We start from the raw sequence: 24,849 nt of genomic DNA on the forward strand, positions 1-24,849 counted from the left end.
TGTTTTGCTGAGCTATTCGCAACTGAAACTTCACGCCACTGTGTTCAAAATGCTGCTACCGATTTTATGTTATCAGCATTTGGAGGCATCAAATCCTGCACGTCACCTTTGCTCGAAGGCACAGTCGCCATGGCACTAGGATGGACAGTTGGCCTAGTTGTTATTTCGTTGCCAGTAAACAAGTAAAGTGCTGGGACGACCAGGCACGAAGAAAGGGGGCACATACAGAAAAGCTTGCATGCGCCCTCTTTCTGCGTGCCTGGTCATCCCATTACTCTACCAAGTTTCCCTGTGATGCCATGGCACTTTTCATGGCGTTGTCAACTTTGATTTATTGATTGATTTAGGTTGGATCACAAAGCACAGGGAGGGCACTGAGAAATGCTGTAATGAGTGCCTTTGGTTCTGAACAACTGGGGTTCTCTAATGCGCACCTAAAGCTGGGTAGACCAGCATCTTTGTGCGTTCTGCTCCCATGAGTCAGTCAGTGGTGGCTGGGACTCAAACATTACAAGTACTGTATTCAGAAGCACTGCATTTGGCAGGATTGTGCGAATGCATAGCCATATTGAATCTTTGTCGATGCATAAAAAATGTGTAAGCCGTGTCGTGCCTATCACACGGACTGAACTCTCAGCCTCCAACTCCCCTAGTGAGGTACGAATATTTCAGTGTTTGGACGTGAAGGCTTGAATCGCAAGCCTTATCTTTCTTTTTTTAAAGACTTTAGCTTGCGATATCTTTGTACAATAAATAATAAAAGATTTGTTTGTTTCGTGGAGTCCCAGTACAGTTCCAGCACAAAATATAATTCTTGATGTCGTAAATTTGCTGGAGTGCAATCCGTTGTAGTTGGATTAAACTACAATGAGACTTTCAACAGCATTTTCGCTTTTACGCAGCCTTCAGAATGACATTACATCATAGAGGTGGCCATTCACTAATGTTGTCCAATCTGTTCACATGCAGGATGGCAATGAAACAGGAAAATATAGCCTGTGGGTGGTGCACCAATCTACGAGTCTCTCTCTCGTAATATCCACCTGAGAAGCTCTGAACATTGAGTTCACCCTAAAAGTGCATGCCCAGCAAATGATTACTGTAAACGCAATTTCATTCTGAACACCAACATTTTCCTATTGTGACTCACTTGTCATAGGGCAAGCATGAACAATGGACAACAGCACATACAGGTGTACAAAAAAGGAATGTATAATCAGGTCACACTAACACAGCTAGGTTACACTTTCAAAATGCTATATGCTTCACTACTGTTTATGCCAGAAAAACAGGTATGCACGAAAGCTGGACATTTACTTACAGGGTGCAAACCTATACAATGTCACATGCTGTTTTCAACAACTCGCTCACAAATAAAAAAACTAAACTACACTGCGTAAAAACTAAAAGCAAACCCAATCTGGTAGTCAAGTGGTCATATCCCATGGTCAAAATATGTGAGATCACACAGGAAGACAATGACTTCACAGGCGCCCCACGAAGAAACAAGGGGCAATCTGCCGCGGGCTCCAAATATTTCCACTTGTTTCTTGTGCTGAATGAACGCTAAAGGCATTCGAGAACAGCTGCTGCCCGTAAACCTAGCGCAATGTTTACCATCTGCCATTGGTATGCTGACACTGGTGCAGATAGCTCAATGTGACCACTGAACAGCGTTGCAACAAACAGTCAGTTCAGGCCCTTATATGTCATTAGAGAGTTTTAGCCTACCACCTCCATTTCACCACCAGCACTGCAGCTAGCTCTCTACGCACTAACTTAAGCTTTATGCATCTGGTGTGGCTTAGATAGCAAGCGCAAAGCTGGTGTAATGGTGGTGGCAGCGCAACGGTAGAGTCTACGCAGAATGCTAAAACTATCATTTCAATACATGCACAAATAAGGACAATCCACTGTGATGCATATGATATGTCCCTGAGATGCAGAACCAAACAGCCCTCACTACTCATAAAGAGACACCGCAGATAAATGTTAAGTCAAGATATATGGCTAGGTTATGCCTCAGTAATGGCAAATCAGTCAGCCTCATTGTGTATGCTAAGTAATACCAAAAGAAAGAAAATAAGGAAGACAGGTGCCGATGCTGCTTTGACATTACCGTGCGAGATTTGCATGACATTACGGTGTTTGCAAGTGCATATTCAGGGTTAATCATTTGTCAGAAAGACGTGTTACAGTCGGCTCCGATCTAAACCAACACTCAGCTTGGCAACCTCTACAGCATAAAAATGACGGCCTTAGTTGCACAAAAATGTTATATGAAGTCTGCAACAATACACTGACATCACCAACACTCCAGTTTAGGCACGAAATTCAATAACGCGGAGATTGGCCTACACTTTTTTCATTGAAAGCAAATTGCTTTTACCCACCAAAGAAATTGGAATAAGGTAAGGTATGGAAAGAATACCTCTGCAGTCTAAAATGCCTTAACATTTGCTGTTAGTGTCCTTTTATTCGAGTTGTTTGGTGACAGACTGTTTGTTGCACAATATTGTCTCATTCTGTTTTCTCACTTCTTGACTTAAAGAAAAAAACATAAAAGATTGCATGCCCAACCTTGCTCTCTATACCTTACTGCACTGCATGGGGCGTGAAATACTAAAAAACAAAATACAGGAAAAAAATTATTTGTCAGCATAACTTTCGAAGTATCAATCCATTAAATATCTGTGTAAAGTTCAGGACACTTTTCATATCAGTGTGTATCATGTATTATTGCACTTATACCGTTCAAATGCAAATGTACACCTTTGCAATATTTAAAAAAAATCGGATGAATGCATACCAATGATCCAGTCAGGACCATATGCCGCATTTGTGGATGCTGCTGACAAAGTGATCATGAAAATGCATATGGGACTGCTACAGGATGAGAAAACTTGTGACATGCGCACTGATACTATATAGCTAAATGTATATTCGTTATCACATTTTTAGTGATTTGTACCATAATGAACAATGCTTGTGAAAAAATATACAGACAGGCATTGCAAGTGACCTTTCTATGCTTAGCTACGTACAATTTTGCTGCCACAGTTTGCCATGTAATACTGACAAACTTGCTAGCCGACACTTGTACAGTGTTATTCAGTATTACAGCAGTGTACAATCAGCCACGAGTGAAATGCAATCATTCAAGCACAGAACATTCCTGAACTTTCCATATGTGCTATGTGCAGATGCGCTGAAGTATACATGATTAGTGTAATGGCGCAAAAGCCCCACATGTGCCCTCAAACCATTTGCAGGGCCGTTTCACAGCACAACTATACATGTTACATGGCGCTTCAGAATGCCGGCTGCTAAAATCATTGCATTTCACTCATGTTGATATTACATAGGCCAACTTCCATGAGTCAATACTGCACACTCTGCTCACACGAAGGCTGAAGCAGGCGCGGCAGCCTAAAGCTCGTCACGTGACTGGGGTGAAATACCAGCATGATCAGCGTAACGCATAACGAGCCGATAAAAATTGACAAGGCGCTCGTAGTTTGGGCGCGAGATACGCTCGTTGTCACCATGGAAACGACTAGAGGCCTCTTGTGGTGTGAGGAGTGCTGGCGAGAACCGGTACACGTTTCGGGTAAGGTCCAGGTAGTGCCGTGTGTCCGTGTTTCCTATTGACAAGGCTGCACGGAAGAAAACCAGGCACATGTGAAGTTGCCCATTTCCCAGGTTTGAATCTAGCTGAAGATAGCTGAAGCAACTGAGGGCACAAAATCATGGAAATTATAGATGGGCAAGCAGAATGTGTCTGTGTGCAAAAGAGTGCAGATGTAAGTCACCCACATTATGTATACGGTGGCACAAAAAGACCCCTCGCACATCAAAGTGTCTTGCTTGCTATCGGCATAAGCCAACCTTACTGAGTAGTGGGGAACATAATGACCATAACGAGCACTACTGTTTAAAGTGATAACTACATCAGGTGTGCCAAAGTACTACACCTGGAACATCAAAACACTGGGAAGTTTAACGGGCGAGGAAACAATCGAGACGTAAATACAGACTGCAGCATTTATTAACCTTTGAGAAACAACCAGAGACCGCAGTGACACCCAGGCTGTTCTCTTAATTGAAGTTCTCTTAAATGAAGTTCTCTTAATTCCCCCTGAATGTCTCATACACAGACACATTTAAAATCTTGCTTTAAAGAAGCAAACATATAGATGCCTATAGTCGACTCTCTGTTTACATAATATTAACTTATCACCAATTCAGCCAAAATCTGGTGCCCCGCAATAGACCTAGTAACTTGCCTCGTACAACAGTTAAAAACTTCTGGAAGCTGTCGGCAACCCAGCAGTTGTCAAAATGAGTTCGCTGCCCCATCAGCAGCCTATGCTGATACTCTACAGACTAACGCCCACAACTTCCCCACTGCACTCTACAAATGCCACCTACTAGTACAACAGCCTTTTGCACCATGAACTCTGATCACACAACACGTCGTACACTACGGTCAAACCCAAATATAACGAACAGGCTCATGAAATGAAAATATTTTGATATTGACATGTATACTTGTTTTTCAGGTGACCACTTTTCACCATCTAACAAATGCTATCGCTCAACGTGGGACAAGCCCACAGGTATTTGAAGTTTCACGAATGTTATTGATGTTTCTACCCATTGTCTGTTGTCACCCACGCTTGTGTAACCTGACTACTATATGTGAGACGTGAATTGTGTAGAATTTTCTGGAAGACACTGGAACCTTCGATGACCCATGTATAAAAGCTGACGTGCTTGACTGGCAGATCAGATTTCGACGATCGCCGACCATGGTCGCTGCTATCGATGTGCTTTGAGTTTAACTTGCTTTTGTGGGCACAAGTTCACCCAATAAAAAGTTAGTTTCGTCATTCACAGTTTTGCCGCTGTATTATTCACCATCACTATGACATGAAAATATACAGTAGAACCTCGTGGATGCATTTCCCTTGTGTACGCTTTCCCGGCGCCAATATTCGCAATCAAGAACATAAAAAATGGCCCAGTAGAGTTACGCTCATCTTTACTGTTTCATACGATAGTGGAAGACAATTTTTTGGCACCAACGTACAGTGCGTTACCAAATTGCGATCGTACGATACATTTTCCGGCTGTTAGATTTCATGTAAACAAGAAAATGTGCAAATGCGAGCAGTTCAGAAAAGTATATAGCTGCCTGCTGCAGAAACTTCACTACAATACTCACCTGACCGTCTCGCATGAAAACGACGGCGCGCACTGGGTTTCTCATTTTGGTACCAGCAAATCTTCTCCGGGGTCGTCGCACGTCGCATTCACAGCTATCACCACCAATCCTACTACGATTAGCATCTTCGCCTATCTGTTTTACAGCACGTGGTGCGTAGTGCTATTGGTAGCGTATTGCACGCTTTTGGTGGGTGATAATCTAAACGAGCCGCCGTTCCCTGCTGCAGGCACCGCAACGTGGCCATCAGGTTTCGCTTCGGCGACATCCAGCGCTGACTGCCAGCTCGATTTCATTTCGGTTTCCCGTCGCTCTCTTAGAACACCACGCATTAGGAAAACCACAAAATGCCTCTCGGGCTGCCGGAGCACCATAAGCATGACATGCATCGATGTCTTGTGCCGCAACGATCCGCACGACGCTTTGCATTACGTAGTTGTCGACAATAGTCAGGTCTATCATTTTTTTTTACTTCGGATTGTACGTTTTCCCGGTTAGTACGTTTTTGTCGTCATTTTCTCCAGAACGTATGAACGAGGTTCTACTGTACTAGGTAATTCAATATACTGAAGCTTGCCTACAACGAACCTAAACAAACTTTTGCAGTGTGTTGTTACATACAGAGCGGTCAGCTTTAGTAGGGAAAAGAAGCAAGGAAGGAATCCATGTATTGCAAACAAAATAATGTGCACAGTAAATGATATGTTTCTTGCCAAAAGTTAAAACACACCCAAAAGGAAGACACATAAAGACAACACAGGCAGCACTTCCAGCTGGTTAAGTTTGGGCTGTGACCCATGAATATATATACACACATACACCAATGCACAGGCTCTTCATAAATCTATGTTAAGCCAGCGGTCAAACAATCTTGTTTCCGATTTGTAGAGCACGATAGATGTATCACTAATGCAATTTGAGCTTTTCTTTTTCATATAGTAAGCTTCCATTAGCTCACGTGCTGTTTCATTTCTATATAAAGCTGTGCCAAAAAGCATGGCACATCCTACGGGAGATGCGCTACAGCGTGGTGTATGAAATTCCCCTCGAGTGCGGCAAGTCCTACATAGGACAGACTGGATGCTGCATAAATGACCGAGCCAGGGAACAGGAACTAAATCTAATGAAAGATGGCGTGGCACATTTGCCAGCGCACTGCAATGCCTGCATATGCCAACCGTGTTTTTCAGAGATTAGGATTCTTGGCAGAAGTAGAAATAAAACAGCATGTGAGCTAACGACCGACCGACCGGATCCGACCGACTGAGCATTACATAAACCTGGGCATTATAATAAACGTCCGACCGACCGACCGACTGAGCATTAAATAAACCTGGGCATTATAATAAACGTTTGACCGACCGACCGACCGACCGGATCCGACCGACTGAGCATTATAATAAACCTGGGCATTATAATAAACGTTTGACCGACCGACCAACCGACTGAGCATTATAATAAACCTGGGCATTATAATAAACGTTTGACCGACCGACCGACCGACCGAGCATTATAATAAACCTGGGCATTACAATAAACGTTTGACCGACCGACCGACCGGATCCGACCGACTGAGCATTATAATAAACCTGGGCATTATAATAAACGTTTGACCGACCGACCGACCGACCGGGCATTATAATAAACCTGGGCATTATAATAAACGTTTGATTGATTGACTGATTGATTGGTGATTATTATCTAGGTTCACATTAACATCAGATCTTGTGATTCAAGAAATGTGTATTGGAGCAACACTTCTGAGTCCAATGCACAATTATAGAAGGTTGTCAATGATAGCAATGGTCTAAAGAAATAACAGTACCCACCAGGAACAGGAATTGCCTCGGGGAAGATCTTCTGCACGCTGCAGGCGATGGCACGGAAGCCCAGCTCTTGCTCACTATGCGGTGACACGGGGTGTGCCTCCATGGCATAGAGAACCTCCAGGGAGACATTGGGCAGTCCACCCAGCAGCTGCCGGTCAAGCTCTAAAACCTGCATTCACACACATGATCAACGGTGCCATGTTAGCCATTCCGTCGCTTGATTTACCGAATTTCTTGTCTGTCCAGCAACAAATTTGTCAATTTGTAATTGACAGCATTTTAGTGAGCTGAAAGAACAATTGCAGACATTTTAGCAATTTTGCTGTCAGTAATATTGCTTCGAAAATGGCCTTCTAGGACAAACATTATCATTGAAAAGTTACACCTAACTGGCCGAAATTGGCTGTACGCCCCGCGGGCTCTGTCACCGTGATGAAGCATGCCTTTACATGCGTAGTCTTCACATTGTGCTTGTGCTTCACAGCACAGTGGCCTTCACGGGCTTCACATTGTGCTCACAAAATGCATGCCTTTATTTTCCAAATCTTTACAAAACCGATTTGCGTGTTGTCCTCTTTCACTAAATACATTTGGTTAGTGGATGTTTACAAGCATAGCACTAAACTAATTTACCTAGACTTGCTACAGTAAATTGTATGTCGAGATTTAGAACTTGACAGCTCCAGGCCAATCTCAACCTGCTTCCGTTTCTCACGGATGTTGGGCAAATCAGTAACTGCCGAGTGGTGAGTTGTATAATGTTCAGCTAATTGTCATCACCTTGTTAACACGCAACCAAGTGTGTGTCGCAGAATTAAGCGAGCACTGTGAACTAAAAGAATTTAACAGATAATGTGAACCAAGTGCCTTTTCGTGCTAGGAAAATGTAATTTCATTTGAATTTTCTCTTTCTAACCTTATATTCTGAAGGTAAATGCAGAATTTAAGCTGTCATCATCTGTTTTACCTGTAGGAAATGCCCACTATACATTCTGCTAGTAAATTCACTGTTTACATCTGCAGGAACTGTAGACAAACAGTAAATGTGCTGGTAGAAATTTTACACCATGTTAGCCTATATAATAGACTTGCGTTAATTCGATTCTGGTTAATTAGATTTTTCGGTTTATTTGAGCTCGACTGAACATCCCTGCTGGCATAGAAGTCATTATCTTGATTAAAATTGGCCTTTGCCGGATAGTATGTCGAACTTGATTGGAAAGTGTGCACTTAATTGCGACCCTTCAATTTGCAGCGTCTGTTTTTGGAGGATCTTAAGGGACAGTGAATATGCTGAATGCACACTACCCCTGCTGAAAACCCGATTTTTGGTCTGTCAGAGGAACATTTTCAAGTGAAAATCGTAGCTCACAATAAATGATTACAGTGTTTACATGATCCTAACGAGCGAATTTTTTCCCCAATAATATTTGTTTAAAAATAAACCTGCCCAGTGAATGGGATGAATAGGAAACAGAAACCGCATTCAACATGTTCGCAACAGTTTAGTGTCAGAGCCAGAGCCAGCACCATCGCCATCAAAAGATGGTGACCAATGGCGACAGGCTTTGGTCCTTGCATCTCGCATACCATGCTTGCATAACATGACGACCATGCGGTGCTTTCAGCCTTTGATTGAGAAAGTGCATTAAGAAATTGTTTCATATGCTAAGCTAGCGGGAAGAACACGTTTTTGGCATTCCAGAGAAATGCTTGCTTAACAGGACGAGGCAGCGAAGTGGTTCGTAAGATGTGGGCCACCATCTAGTTTATCATTGTTCCGTGTTGTTTGATAAATGCAGAATATTGTTACAGGCAAACGGGCACTCATGATGGAAATTTGGGCTCCAGTGTCGATGAGTGCTGTAACGGGCAAACCATCCACGTCCATGTCCAGAAGGTTCCGATTAGTAGGCAGGGTCAGCAGAGGAATTTCAGGCCGGGGTTATAGAGAAGCGTCACCTCCAGGAGCTGCCCCAGTTAGTTTCCCGTCGGAGAGCGGCGACGGTAAGCTGGGGATGGAGAGCGACGCAGCTGGGGCGAACGGGAGCGGTGACTACGTGGTGATGGCGAGCGGCTGGTCACGGTGGCTCGAGCGTTGTCAGGAGTGTCTTCAACCTCGGCGTAGAGTAATGGCGGGCGAGGATTCAGTGGGGAGTGGCGGTAGGCAGGAAAGCTTGGTCGAGAGTGGGATGGCCAGGAACTTCGACAGTGGCGAGAGATGTGGCCCACACGTCCACAGTAAAAGCAGATGGGTCTATCGTCATGTGTGCGCCATTCGGCCGGGTTGCGATAGCTCGGATATCGACCGTATTGGCTCCGGTGAACACGGGCAGAGGCCGCAGACGAAGCAAAGTCAGGACGGCTGGCGGCGCAGATGGACGGAAGGCCCACATTGGCAAGTTCTTGGCGAATTACCGACTGAATGACAGACACAAGCGGCCGGGAATCGTCAAAGCACTGCGTCACTGGCGTGGCAGGAGACGCTGCTTCGATTTCTCGCCGAACGATACGTACAACGTTCTCGCAGGAGGTGGGCTCACGCGGTGGACAAACGTCTTTGCACGTCGATGAAGCTGCGGTATTAGGTAGACGCATAAACTGTTGAACTATACGGCGACTCTTCGAGTCTTCAAAGCGGCAACATTCATTAATGATTTCATTGACCGTTGTTACGTTCCTGTAAACAATCAGGTTAAACGCGTCGCCTGCGATGCCTTTTAAAACGTGGCTGACCTTGTCTGCCTCTGCCATATTGTTATCCACTTTGTGGCAAAGGGCGAGGACGTCCTGGATATACGCCACGTAAGATTCAGTGGGCGTCTGTACACGGGTCCCAAGGTCTTTCTTCGCAGCACGTTGGCGGCCTACGGGCTTGCCGAACAAATCTCTAAGCTTCTGCTTGCACTGCTCCCAACTCTTAATCTCTTCTTCGTGTGTTTCGAACCAGACCCGTGCCGTTTTCTTGAGGTAGAATATTACATTGGCCAGCATAAGCGTGTTATCCCACCTGTTGTGTGCGCTGACCCGTTCGTAATTCTGCAACCAGTCATCGACGTCAACGTTGTCGATCCCGGAAACCATGCCAGGGTCACGAGCTGGGCCAGGATGACCGTGGGCGGTGACAACGGGGCCGTGGTTGAACTCTCTCCTTCGGATGACATGGCGGCCAGGGTACGTCCGCTGCGGAGCTCCGTTTTGCGCAAGTGATTACCCCGCACCTCCACCAAAGATGTTACGGGAAGGAAGAAGCGTGCGTCTATTTACAGATGGCTTTTAATGGCTGAGCCAGCAAGCGTAGAGCAGCGATAATGGTTCACTCTTCTTCGTCGTTTCTAAGGCCACCATCATCGTCCTCCTTTTCCCACATTACCGACTGTGACAATATTAAGTGCACAATCAACCGTTCAAAGGACATGTGAGTTGTAGATGGCATTGAAGTGCTGTCTGAGAGTTGTGACAAACGACTATAGGTACAGATAAATCTATTCTGTGAAGGTGAGCTTTGCTCGTTTCAACCTTTTCCTGCTGCCTGAATCAGGCATGCATATAAAACTAACGAGACGTGAAGAAACCAGACAAAGAGCTACTCGTTGTTCCAACTTTTTCTTCTTCTTTGCACTGCCGGCCTGCCCCATTTATTTGTCTTTTTCTACATACTCCCACCCCCCAGTAGCGTTGTCCAATGCAAGCTTGTACAATTTCTGCAATGGCCTGCTTATAAGCTTGCCATCTTGAGCGTTCACACGGCAGGCTCGGATTATTCCATCTTGACCAGGGAAGACGTCCATGACTCGTCCCAGTGGCCAAATACCTCTAGAGATGTTAGATTCCTCTACAAGTGCTACATCATCTACTTGTAGACTGCTGCTAGAATGCGATCGGTAGAGGTGAAGTGCCCGCAGCTCGAGGAGGTATTCTTTCTTCCATTGGATCCACAGGTTGTCCACGAGCTTCTGGCGGTATCACAACTTCTTGCTGAGGTCACGTTGCGTAGCCTGTGCACTTCGAGCTTCGTTGTCCCTGTTGGTTCGCTCTGGAGAGGCAAGAAATGAGCTCCTGACCAGAAAATGAGCAGGACATAGTGGAGAAGGCTCTCTAGCGTCCGTACACATATAGGTTAGGGGTCTTGAATTGATAACCGCCTCTACCTCCAGCAGTACAGTCTCAGTTTGTTCGCTGTTGAGCTTGCTCTTTCCCAGCACTTTGCGTAAAGATGACTTGACTGATCGCATAAGTCTCTCCCACCAGCTGCCCCAACAAGGCACACCTGGCATAATAAATTTCCATTCTATGCGATGCATCAAGAGCAAAGATGCAAATGAAGAGCTTTTCATGGTGTTTCAAATATCCCATAGGTCTCGCAATGCTCTCTTAAATGCGAGAGCATTATTGGAGTACATTGTTGCAGGCACTCCTCTACGAGCCAAAAACCTACGGAACGCTAGTAAGAAGGAGCTTGTAGATTCCACTCGTCAATTCAAGGTGTACAGCTCTCATGGTCGCACATGTGAACAACAGAATATATGCTTTATATGTAACACCATCAGTCTCATGTTGCTTTATATATAGTGGGCCTGCAAAGTGTAATCCCACAACTCCAAACGGCCGTGATGTGAGAAGCCTGTCTTCAGTCATTGGCACAAATTGCACCCTTACAGATTTGCCGTTGTATTTTTTGCAGAGAAAGCAAGCATTGATGATCCATTTAACTTCTTGTCGAGCATGTATAACACAGTAACACTGTCAAATCTGCATCACAGTGCTTGCCACACCACCATGTAAAACTCTACAGTGAGCCTCAGTAACCACTAAGGCCGTGCAGGGATGCCCTTGCGGTAGAATAACCGGGTGCTTTTCATCATACGTAGTGTAAATTCTTGCAAATCGGCCACCAAGTCGAAGCTGCCCGCTGTGATCAAGGTAAGGGTGGAGATCACGCAGTATGGAGTGTTTCTGGACAGTGTCTCTAAGCAGAACGTGTTCAATGTCCTTCGTGAATACTTCGAACTGGACACGACAGATCCAGAACATTTCAGCCTTGTTTAGCTCCTCTGTCGAAATAGTTCCACTGAGCGACGTTTGAATACGACATCGATCCACAAATCGAAATACCCAGGCGGTGATGTGCAGGAGCTTCTGTAGGTTGCCAAGCTTCCTTAAGTCAATCACGGTGTCCACTGTTCTCGGCGCTTGAAGAAGTGCATGTTGTGTGTCACACTCTGACTCTTCGTAGATCGGTGTGCTCATGTCCGAGTCTGTAGGCCAGGTTGATCTTAGCTGGGATAGCCATTCAGGTCCCCTCCACCAGCTGAGACATGTGCATAAAATATTTAAACATATGCCTCTAGTCAATAAATCTGACGGGTTGTCTTCTCCTGGGCAGTAACGCCATAGCAGTGGGTCAGCAAATGCTGCGATTTCAGTCACTTTGTGCTTTACAAGCTGACCCAACTTGTTACGGTCACCCCAGATCCAGCCCAGTGTGATCGCTAAGTCTGTCCACATGACGCAGGGAAAATGCGTTGACTCCCACGATGAGCGAATGTATTTTAATAATCTGGCTCTTCCATCTTTTGTCTGGAGTCTTCCATTATTCAGAACTCATGCTTGCATCTCGCATAATTGCCTTAAATCGCTCATAGATGCTCAGACCATCTTCGAATGTCTCTGCACCCACCAGTAAATTGTCTACATAAAAGGACTTCTTCAAAATAGAAGCAAGTGCTTTGTCCTCACAAGCGTTGTCCAAGTGGTGATGAATAGTCGCCTTGAGCAAGAAAGGGCTTGAATTTGATCCAAATGGTACCCAGGTCATACGCCATTTGACAATGTTACTGTTTTGGGTGACGGGAATGGCATCAAACCAGAGGAACTGGAATGTATCTCGGTCGGTCTCTTGTATCTCAATTTGTAAGAATGCCTTCTCGATATCCGAGTTGATGGCGACCGGAAACCACCGAAAGCAAAGCAGTACTTGTAGTAACTCTGGGTTGAGGTTCACCCCTTTATCCAGGCAGTCGTTAAGTGATGGAAAGCCTTGAGCATGTGACGATGCGTCGAACACGACCCAGAGCTTGGTGGTCAGCGACTCCTCTCGTATAACTTCCCTATGTGGCATATAATAGGTGGCCCAATCAATAGGAACACTCTTAGGTACCACTTCAGCGTGTCCTAGCTCCAGGTATTGTTGGATGAGTGCGCTGTATTGCTCCAATAATCCTTCGTTCATTGATAGCCTCTTTGACAGTTTTTGTAGATGTGCACGAGCGCGGTATCACAGTTGCTTCCAAGTAGCTGTTTCTGATCTTCTTTCCAAGGCAGCGCCAGGGTGTTCCTTGGAACCGTGCAATGAACCGTGCAATGGTGTTCCTTGGAACTGTGCAATGGGCTCAGAAGAGGGAGGATCGCCAGAATCTGTGATGCCCATTGCTTCGAGCTGCCAGAACGACTGTAGAATTTGCAAGGTTGTGTCATCGTCAGTAATTGTTTCCACTCGCAGAATGTAGACCATAACGTTAGCGTCGCAATCAAGAAAGGCTTTTTGGCGACTCGGTCCTTGCAGTGTCCATGCAAATGCCGTGTTGACTGTAACCAGTCCTGGAATTTCTATGCTCCTTGCAACTTCTCCCGTCATGATTTCCCAAAGACGGCAGCTCCAATCAACAAGTTGAGGCTGTTCTCAGTATCCGCCTCAAGAAAATTCTTGTCGTCAGCAAGAAATTTGCCCTCCCATCGCACCTTCCGAATGAAGTTATCAGCTGTCGGCACAGCAATGTCGTGACAGATAACTGGAACTATAATTGCTTGAACAATATGGATGTCGGAACAGTGCTGACTACGCAGTGCTACTTCAACAACCTTTCGTATTTCAGCAGAACTTGGGGATGCGTTGCCAAACGTGTTGAATGAAATTCTGGTTTTTCCTAGTACCTGCAGAGTTACCGTATTTACTCGCATAATAGGCGCACTCGCATAATAGGCGCACCCCCAGTTTGGTCGCGGAAAATTTGATTTTTTTTATTTCCGCGCATAATAGGCGCACCCCGAACTTGGCACTGTGGTCAGTACCGCATTTACACTATTGCAAGCCGACGCCCTCCTGCCCCCTCCATCTCGGGTGAAAAAAAGAAACGCAAGCACATTTCACAACCCAAGCTTATCAACGCATTTGCTGGACTACTAGTCTCATTAGTGTTGCTGCCGTCGCAGCTGCTGAGGGCCCACAGCACATGGAACATCGCGAAAACTAGCTCTTCCATTAACTACCGACACCCCCCTCCCCGAACCGCCGCGTAGCCAGCGAGCACGAGGACTTAACGCGTCCGTAAAAAGAAAAAAAGAAAAAAAAATGCATCAACGAGCGAAAAATAATTCTTCCATCAACTATCGATAACACCCCCCTCCTCTCCAAACCGCCGCGCGGATATAAGCTTTTCGCTACCTTCGCTTAGGCAGCTCGGAAAGCTGGGCGACTCTCGGAGGCCGGGCGACTTGACACAAGCGACAGTGCCATCGCCATCAATGCTCTACACATACTATAATAGGTACGAGGTGGTTAGGGGCGTATGGAAAGGGGTTATGGTACCTGGCCCCACATTCGGAAATTCAGTACTGTGCATGAAATCGGAAGTTCAGGCATGCATGGAAACGAGACAGAGAAGTGTAGGCAGGTTGGCCTTAGGAGCACACGGGAACACCCCTAATGAGGGAGTGCAGGGGGACATGGGATGGACGTCATTCGAAGGTAGAGAGGCAATAAGTAAACTAAAATTTGAACAGAGACTCCCAGCACTGGAGGAAAAAAGGTGGGCAGGAAAAGTGTACAAATATCTGTACATGAAAAGTTTGAACACAAAGTGGACACTCAGAACGAGGAAGCTGAGGAATAGATACCTACAGCCGAGGGAGGGGGTCCAACGTGGTTCTAGTGTGGGAAAGGAGGTGAAGGAGACGGAAAGAAAAATGTGGGAAGAAAGAATGCTCGGAAAGCCAGCGCTATCAATGTATAGGGCACAAAAACAGGAGATTAAGAGAGAGCTCTTATTTGATAACTCGCGGGGCAGCCCACTATTATTCGAAGCTAGGACGGGGGTTTTGAGAACGAAAACATACAGGGCTAAATTTGAAGACGTGGACCTTCGGTGCACAGCATGCGGAACCGAAATGGAGACCACTGAGCATATAGTGCTGAGATGCACAGACCTTCGCCCAACCCTGGCAGAGGGAACAGTGGCAGATATGGAAGGGGCATTAGGTTTTCCCGGGGAACGAGGGCAAATAGACGAGAAAAGAGTGGCAGTAACGAAGGGGAGGCTAGAGGATTGGTGGAGGAAGTCAAGGGATAGATAACACCATAAATCGGGGAGATAATGTTTCCTCTACTGTGTTAGATAGTTATATTGGGGAGAGGAGGGGAGTGAAAACTAGGTTAAGGAAAAAAGGATATAAAGAAAGGGGAAAAAGAATAATAATAATAAAATAGGAAGGGGAGAAAAAGGCTAGGTGGCGCCAGCCGCCGCCCGTTACAAAGGGTATAGCCACCATCCATCCATCCATCCATGCCGACACAGGCAAAGAAAAGACAAATCGCCGCATCTCGCCAATTTGCAAACGGCGTGCAGTTCGTGTGGTCGCGTGTTCCGCTATGGGCAAGTACGGCAGCTACACGGCTGCATTCAAACTGAAAGCTGTGCAGTATGCACTCGAGCATGGGAACCGTGCTGCAAGCAGGCATTTCAGTGTCGGAGAGACAAGCATTCGCTACTGGCGAGGTCAGCAAGAAAAACTTCAGGCCACAAAGAAGTCGCGACGGGCCTTCCGCGGTGCAAAGTCGGGGAAGTATCCGCAAGTGGAAGATCAACTAGTTCAACACATACGGGGCCTTCGACAGGACGGTTGTGCAGTGTCTCTCGACATAGTGCAGACGGAGGCACGCAGAATTGCCCGAGCGCAGGGCATCGAAGCGAAAGACTTCAAAGCAAGCTCCGGATGGACAACGCGCTTCATGCGACGCCACGGACTTACCTTGAGGAGGCGCACAACGTTGTGCCAGCGCTTGCCCTCAGCATACGAGGACAAGGTACTCGATTTCCACCGTTTCGTCATACGGCTCCGGCAGCAAAAAAACTTCATTTTGTCACAAATAGGTAATGCAGATCAGACTCCTCTCTCTTTCGACATGCCAAGAAATACAACAGTAGAGGAAAAAGGTGCACGGAGTGTGCTTATTCGAACATCTGGCGCTGAAAAACAAAGGTGTACTGTCATGTTGGCAGTGACTGCGGATGGACGCAAACTGCCGCCTTATGTTATTTTTAAGAGAAAGACGCTCCCAAAGGGAAATTTCCCTCGAGACATACACGTGAGGGTCCAAGAGAAAGGTTGGATGTCCGCGGAATTGATGGTGGACTGGGTCAAGACCGTCTGGGGCCGGCGGCCGGGCGGCCTGTTGTATCCGGCCATGCTCGTTTTAGACAGTTTTTGCGGGCACCTTGTAGAACGTGTCCGAGAGAAGTTGTCAGAGGTGCGTACGGATATTGCCGTGATTCCGGGAGGCCTCACTTCCGTGCTGCAACCTTTGGACGTTTCCCTAAATAAACCTTTTAAGGACAACGTTCGAAGGCTTTACACCAATTGGATGGCTGGAGGACAGCGTCAACTAACCCCCGGTGGCAAAATTAAGAGGCCGCCTATGGAAATGCTGTGCGAATGGATCGTGGAAGCTTGGCGGGAGATCTCGGATGACGTCGTCAGGAAAAGTTTCAAGAAGACTGGGATCTCCAATGCACTGGATGCAAGCGAAGACGACATGCTGTGGAGCTCAGACAAGGAAGACGAGTCTCCACCCAGCGGTGATGAGGATGTTCTCTCGGACTCGGACTCTGAATAGTCTTAATAAATTTTACGTGTGTGTTCAGTCAACGTCTCTCGCCTGTTCATTAAAAGGTAAGTAGGTAGCTTTTATTTTCCCTTTTATGCTGGATTTATTGGTGAATTATGTGAGAGTAGCCATATTCCTGACATATGTTAAAATTTAAAGTGCGGGAATGCGAGTTGAAAAAATTTCGTAAATTTTACCCCGCGTAATAGGCGCACCCCGAACTTCGCGCCGGATTTTCTGAAAAAATAGTGCGCCTATTATGCGAGTAAATACGGTAGTTTTACAGCCAGATCTTCTGTGATAAATGATCTCTGACTGCCTCCATCCATAATCCCTCTGATGTATCTAGACCTGTTATTTTTAACAAAAAAAGTGTGAAATGTCTGTAGGTACACTTCTCTGTCCGTATTTGCACAAACGTTTGTGGAATCAAAGTTGCAAAGAATTACTGATTGCGACAAGACTATCCCTGCTGTGCTACCTGAAGCCACCACTGGTCTCGAAGTTTCTGCTGTAGTAGCCTTTTTTCTGTAGTTCGTCCAAAATCAAGAAAGGGGCTGACAGATGGAATAGCACACTGTGGTATAAAGTTTGTAAACAGGGATAAGGTGCCTCAGAAAGACCGGCCAACGTTTCGATAGGAGGACCTATCGATAGGAGGCCTTTGACAAAGAAAGGTCCTTCTATCGAAACGTTGGCCAGCCTTTCTGAGGCACCTTAACTCTGTTTACAAACTTTATACCATTCTGTAGTTCGGGTCACACATACTCGAGGCGTGTCTTCCGTGACATCTTCCGTGACAAGACCGTGCCTGGTGACCTCGTGATGTACATCTATAACAGCGGTTATCCTTAGCTAGCTTCTCTTTTTTGGAAACAAGAGATAGGTCGGCATCGTGGGCGCATGTCTCGTGCTTCTTAGATCGACAGAAGAAACACTCGCTCCAGCTGTATGATGCACTGCGCAGTAAGGAAGCGGTGCTGCTCCCTCGAGATCTCTCAGCATGGTCATCGACAGATCGTAGTGACGATGTGTTGATGCTCTCGGCTTTCTAACTCAACACGTGTGAACATGAGCAGCTCTTTTAACTCCGCTTCCAATGTTGCAGCTGCCAGTGCTGGCTCCGACAGGTTCGTATCAGGCCCATGTTGACGTAAAGTCCGACTTCGCTTTCCTCGCGTATATGCAAGAATGATCTCGTATGGCAATGGCTTTTGTAGACTACCTATCAGCATTGCAGAGAAACTGAGAGTGGGTACGTTTAGTGCAGTCAGACAGTGGATATTTAGTTGCGTGGCATCATACAGCTGCCTGAGGCCGCGTACGTCACTTCTGGACTTTACATGAGGTAGATGGCAAAGCACTGTCAGATGGTGCTGCACTATCCTTTGACGATCGCCAAAACGTTCTTTAAGAAGTTCTACGGAATCTGAGTAGCAAGCTTCAGAAGTTGGTAAACTGGCAATAGCCACTGGCACTTCCCCGGCAAAATAATACCGTAAATAGAAAAACTTCGTCATTGTCGATATAGCGTTGTTGAGATGAACAATCTGCTCGAACTGCTCCCAGAAAGGTGCCCATTTGTCAATGTCGCCTTTAAATGTCGGCATATAAAGATTTGGTAGCCTTGGGCCAATTGTGGGTATAGCGTCCGGAACTGTCGGGGTTGCATTCTGAGGAGCAGACTTCGCTGTACTGTCCACATGTCCCAAAGCGTCTATCTTGCACCAAATCTCGGCAAGCATGCTGATAGCTTGATCGTTATATTGTGCAGCAGTTACGTATTCTGCTTCGAGCTCATCGTCGGCAATGTTCTCTTCGAGTGCATTGTTAAGTTTCAAGAGCTCGTTGTTGCTAGCAGATAGCAGGTCAAAAATACCTGAAAGCTTGGGCTTGTCTACAGTAGGACCTGTACGTAGCATCTGTGCTTCCTGCAGAATCTTTGTATTCTGTGCTCATCGAGCCGACCGCTTGGTCTTGAGGCGATCCATCCGATTAGCTCTTGAGAGATGTCTGGTCTCCACGCCGATCATGAACGATGCGTTATCCAGTCATTCCTCGCCACTCGCAGCGCGAAGGGGTGGAGTAGAAGGCCCTTGGAGACGTGCGATGAAGGTAACGAGTCCGCGTGGAGGTTTTCAGCACCAAAAAATGTACAAAACTAACGAGACACGAAGAAACCAGAGAAAGAGCTACTCATTGTTCCAACTTCTTCTTTTGCAGTGCCGGCCTGCCCCATTTATTCATCTTCTTCTACAGCACAAGACATTTTTCTGGCTAAGAAATTGGGTCCTTAACAGGTTTCTATGTTTGTTTTGAGCTTTGAACCCATAGAGCGCTAGTGCCCATTTGACTCCTGTGAATGTTAGAATCCAGCAAATACAGTTCAACCTTAATACAACAAACTTCAGTATAAAGAAAGTCTTGATATAATTAAGTATTTAACTTTTTATAACCTATTGATCATAGAACACCATGTTTTTTGATCCTCAACATAACAAAGTGTGTTTATGCACAATTTATATATAATTAAATTTTACAGTCGCCATGAAGGAATACTGAGGCTAGAACATCTTGTCATGTTTCAGTGACATTTGTAGTCAGTCGTAACAGCAGTGGGACATCCAAGTCCTTGCAACATACAAGGTAATGCATACAGATGTGGGCAGAACACAAGAATTGCAGATACATAAACATTTAAAACAAAACATTGCCTACCACACACCGCTGGGATTCAAAAGGGTAATACTGCAGCAATGTGCACTTGGGGAGCGGGACACACTGCCTACTACACTGTCGTGCGACTAATACTTCATCTAAGGTTCGTGCCACACATAAACTCAGAGTGGTGGCATGTGCACATGCATCTTTGAGGCAACAATCGGCCATGCTATTGCAAACAAGCATGGTGTGCAAATCGGGACGACTTTGTTTCTGAAAAAGAAATGTACTGTGCTGATGTAAAATCCTTTGTTGCGATGGCCATGAAAACAGCATCAACTGTTCGGCAAATTATATGCTGAAGCATGGATGGTGTCAATGCCAACAACGATGTCATGACTATGTCCCGAATTCATCTACAACGTAGCTCTTATGATTCACAGCAGCCTAGTGCAAGATATAGTGTCGGTACTACAAATGTAGAAAAAAATAGTTAATCCTTGGCGCTAATCTCATAAGTATGACAAAAGAACAGTATCATTTCACTCGGAACATATATTGTGGCTGAAGTTACGATCACCGTGGTATGTGGATAAATTCTGGATGGGGCCTTAGATGACTCACCGAGGTTGAAAAGAGAGAAGCCTCTAATGCAGCGACACGAGAAAGTCTGTCGCGTGCACACACAGGCATGCTTACTTTACTTTCAATTACAGCATTATTCTTCCCACTGAATCTTCCCTGGTTCAAAACAATGCTAGAACTATTTGATTTTTTCCCATTCTTCTATAAAGTTGAACGTTATTGTTTCAAGAACTAGCAAGCAAGCAGACAAGCAGGAAATGCTGTCACATTGTAGTGACAGCATTTTGCGTGCCTTCCGGAAACTACTACACAATTCGTGTCACACATACAATCTGATTACACAAGGTTCGGTGAGAACATACACAAGAGATAGAATCAATGATAACATTTGAGCAAGTTCCAAATTATGCAGCCATGCTTTGCACTGAGCGATAACTTCAAGTTGATAGTGGGTGAAATGTAGTCCCAGGAAATAGGATAAATAAGTACACATGTTAATATGACAGTCTCCACTTTGACAGAACGCTGAAATCCCAGTAAATGAGTTTACAACCGACAGAATCGCTGAAGTATTTTTTTTTCCTATGCGATGACTAACATTAAAAGCTTTCTAACGTCGAAGACGTTCCATATAAAAAATACACGATTTAACCGAGTTCAGAAAAATCAGGTCAGACCATACTGCTTTTTCTGGTTGACTTCCATAATGACACCTTTATGCTAGATTAAAGCAAGGCTTATTGTGCCCACAAAACAGTGTTTATGTGCATTATTAACGTCCAATCATTCTTTTTATTTACGTTTTCTGATGAAAACGTAGGATAACAGTGTTTGTTAATACAAGAGTAGTTCTACCATGGGACGGAGACCTGCTTGCCTTTCTGCATTTGCATCAACGTGGTGAACCTCACGAATGCAGCAATGCAATGCGAGTAATGCCACCATGGTTAATGCACAGATGAATATGTAAAAAAATCTATCAATTGAAACCACAATACACGAGTGCCCTTGCATGCTGCGAAGTGAAACCTAATTATGCTGAGACAGCAATGCTCGCTTTCACAACACTAGAGCACAGCATCCTCTCACCTCAGCCACCGACTGTGAAGGGTGCACCCGGTGGTTGATGTAGGCATGGGCCTCCGCTGGAACCACGTTGTCCTGCGGCAGCACAGTGGAGGGGGGGGGGGGGGGTAATGTTAAAACCTGCTTGTCTCACGCCTGCATCACAAATAACTTGCCCAGCATTCTAGCAACTGTTCTGCTTCACTGCGGAGATTGCATGCAGACTGTTTATTTATATGTGTGCTGTTCATGATATACATGCAATATGTTTCTTTTTTTTGCAAACATGTGCATGTGTATGTGAGTGACTGCCAGTATATGTTGTACCTTTATTTCCTTCGTATCATCTGTGAATCCTTCCCCCCCTCCCCCTCGTATTGACTTCCAGCACAGTGGTTAATAACAGATGTATTTCACTAACAGTAAACTCATACTAGCTGGGCGGGCAGTTTACTGATAACCTTGGAAGGAAGAGAACGTGCTATGTGCATTTATTGCTGGTACAATCATATGGGGCTGGAACTTGGAGAATAACAAATGAACTTTAGAACAACGAAGAACCACACAATTAACAATGAAACAGCAAACAATATGTGCAACATTAGGAGACAGGAATGTAACAGTCTGGATAAGAGGTTGGAAGTGCATGGCTGATATATACTTGTGGAAATTGAGAGGAAGAAGTGGAGTTAGTAAGCAGGTAATCACACTCTAGAGAGGGGGACATAAGAGTAAAAAAAAAGAAAAGAGAGAAACTAAAGACTGCAAGAAGCAACTACACACTCTGTGTAACAATTGTACAGAAAACGTGGATATCGTTGGAATGTATGACTGTTTCAGCAGGTGTGTTTATCATTTCTAGAAGCAAACTTTCAATACCCTTGAGGAATCATTTTGAATGCATTCTGTTGAAAGAAACAGTTATCCCACAAACATGTCCACGGCAAGCTCAAGGGGGCTCCCACAATTTTTACTCAATTTGCTACCACACGCAGGGGTCATCTTAGGCCCTGATTTTCACCAACTTCTTGAATTTACTGCACCTCAATAGCATCAATGGTTGCTTCTTTCTGTATTCTGCTAGAATCAGCTGATGCCAAAGAATCCTTTACTCGTAAGCCTAATCACAGTACACAGCTTCTCACATTTATGTTACACACTGCTATGAACACGAACAAACAGATCAAGTGGATGACAAGCTGTCCAACTAAGGTCCTTGCAGCTTTGTTGTTTGCTAACATTTGCAACAGACACTAAAAAGCTCAAATCCACATTCTTTTACATTATTACGCAAAATGTGCATTTAAGCAAATGTGTACGAAGCTCACGTTTCTTCCAGGTATACAAAAAAGTGAATATGACAGGCCATTCTACCTGTTCCACTAAAAAAAGATCAACAAATCTAGAAGCCTCAAAAATGCAATTTTCAAATTCAAAAGTGAGAAAAAAGGTGCCATTTGAGGAAATTACCAAACAAAGAAATTGCCATAAAAAAAAATTTGCTACCCAAGGAAACTGACAATAAAGGAAGCAGCCATCCACAGAAATGATTGCCATACATGTTACTGAGAGGCATGCCACAAAAGTGCACGTTCTGGTCAATCAGTTGTTTATTTTTCCCTCTTTAGAAAGAAAAATAGCCACATAGAAGTTGTCGCACTGAGCAGCTTTGATGGAGCTTTTCTTGGATTTCTCTGAGGCGTTTGACAAGGTTTGTCACAAACCTTTGTTGTTCAAACTAAGGAAACTAAATCTGGATCCTGAGCTCCTCACTCGCATTGATTGTTTCCTAACAAATTGCCCTCAGTTTGTTCTAGCCAGTGGATACAGTTCTCTATTCGGTGACATTTACTCTGGCATACACCAGGGTTTGGTTCTGGGCCCTTTTCTATTTCTCATTTATATTAACGACCTTCTGCCTACAGTGTCCTCTAACATACATTTGTTCGCTGAGAAGTGTGACATATTTAGAGAAATAAATAACGAAGCCAAGGTTAACCAACTACCGTATTTACTCGCATAATGATCGCACTTTTTTGACAGAAAGTTGACGCAAATTCAGAGGTACGATCATTATGCAGGTTAAATTTCCCGCGAAAAAAAAAAACAATGTTTTTTCACAGTTCAACAAATAGGCAGTTGCTGCTGTATTTAGTGCGGGACACCAAAACAAAAATGTTGGCCGGCGAGCTGAACGCGCCGAACGTGATTTGTTTTTTTTTCTTCTCGTGAGTACATTATACTTGCATTGAAACAGTTTCTTCTGTATCAGTAATGAACAATCTCATTAATATCGGCAAGTTTGCGACAATAACCTAGCCATGTCCACTTTGAGGGGACAGAAACAGATGGGCGCGCTTAGATGCCAGTGACATAGAAACACATGGCAGGCATGCTGCGAAAACTGCGGCATCTGTTTTCACTACTATCCTAATACGGCACGTTTCCGCTAAGGGTGGGCAAATAGCTTAGCTGTATTACAAGCGCTTCTAACGTAACACTTCTAACGTATCAGTGTAAACGTGGCTACTATCATTGCCGCTCACTATTTGTTGCGAGCCCACGAGTGCAGATGACAAGAATCAAAAGGCGCCTTTTAGTTGTTGTTGACCACAACCACTATAAAGCCTACACATAATAAAGGCAAGTTTGGTTGTACCTCTCCTTGTCATGGAAGTGCGGAAAGTGATGAAAGTAATGAAATGAGGCATCTACGTAAGAATGTTTGGTGTGTGCAGACTGCTTGGTTTGTCTTGAAGAGTATTTCACATAGCATTCGACAGATGGTACGCACGATCATTATTAGCTAGACTTGACACATGACATAACACTGCGGCAAGTTCGGGGTGCAATCATTACACAGGAAATTTTAAAAATCTAATTTTGACAACAAAATTCAGAAATGCGATCATTAAGCAAGTGCAATCTTTATGCGAGTAAATACAGTACAACTTGATCTTAACTCAATAGTTTATTGGTGTAACTCACAGTTAATGGCACTGAATATTAGCTAGTGTAAAGTACCACATGTGTCCTCAGTGGTTCACCACCAAAATGTTTGCTGCCTAAACAATGTTCCTTTAGAAACAGTCAACTCTTACAAATATCTGGGTGTCCATACAACTGCAAGCTTGTCATGGTCAGTTCACACCAAGTACACTATTAGCAACGTTAACCGCATGTTAGGGTATCTGCGCTGTAACGTTTCTAGAGCTACATCTAATCTAAAATACTTTGTAAAACTCCAATACAGTCAAGACCGCTTATAACAAAGCTGAGCATTACGCGGCCTCTGTTCGTTATACCCCAATGTTTGTAGTAAATGGACGACAGCTCAAAAAGAAAAAAAAAAGAAAAAGTGGTAAGTCAAAACACTTAATTTATTTCTTTGCTAAGAAGTTTGTTATGCTCATCAGGTCTGCACTGCAGACCTGATGAAGGTGGACTCCAGTTTATTTAAAGAAGACGCGTGCTCTTCGCCAAAGCCCTTGGCATAGACAAGTTGCCTGAGGCTCTCTATTAAGCCCCTTGCTACAGGCACGCTTATGGCTGCTGGCTCCGAAGTTTCATCGTCATCCGATTCCTCCGCGCCTCTCTCC

General features: G+C 44.9%; 1 protein-coding gene across 1 annotated transcript in view; it reads right to left on the reverse strand.

The window, feature by feature from the left end:
- Positions 1-874: 874 nt before the first annotated feature.
- The window catches only part of LOC126526311 (N-fatty-acyl-amino acid synthase/hydrolase PM20D1-like), a 79,102-nt gene continuing 55,127 nt past the window's right edge, over positions 875-24,849 (reverse strand). Inside the window, exons 9-11 of the mRNA XM_072289703.1 lie at positions 21,275-21,346; positions 7,057-7,225; positions 875-3,656 (exon numbers count right to left, since the gene is read on the reverse strand). Coding sequence (XP_072145804.1) covers positions 3,430-3,656; positions 7,057-7,225; positions 21,275-21,346 — 468 coding nt within the window. The 3' untranslated portion in view covers positions 875-3,429. The remainder of the gene's footprint in view (positions 3,657-7,056; positions 7,226-21,274; positions 21,347-24,849) is intronic.

The sequence above is a fragment of the Dermacentor andersoni genome, chromosome 8 (genome assembly GCF_023375885.2).
Source record: "Dermacentor andersoni chromosome 8, qqDerAnde1_hic_scaffold, whole genome shotgun sequence".
Taxonomy (NCBI): Eukaryota; Metazoa; Arthropoda; class Arachnida; order Ixodida; family Ixodidae; genus Dermacentor; species Dermacentor andersoni.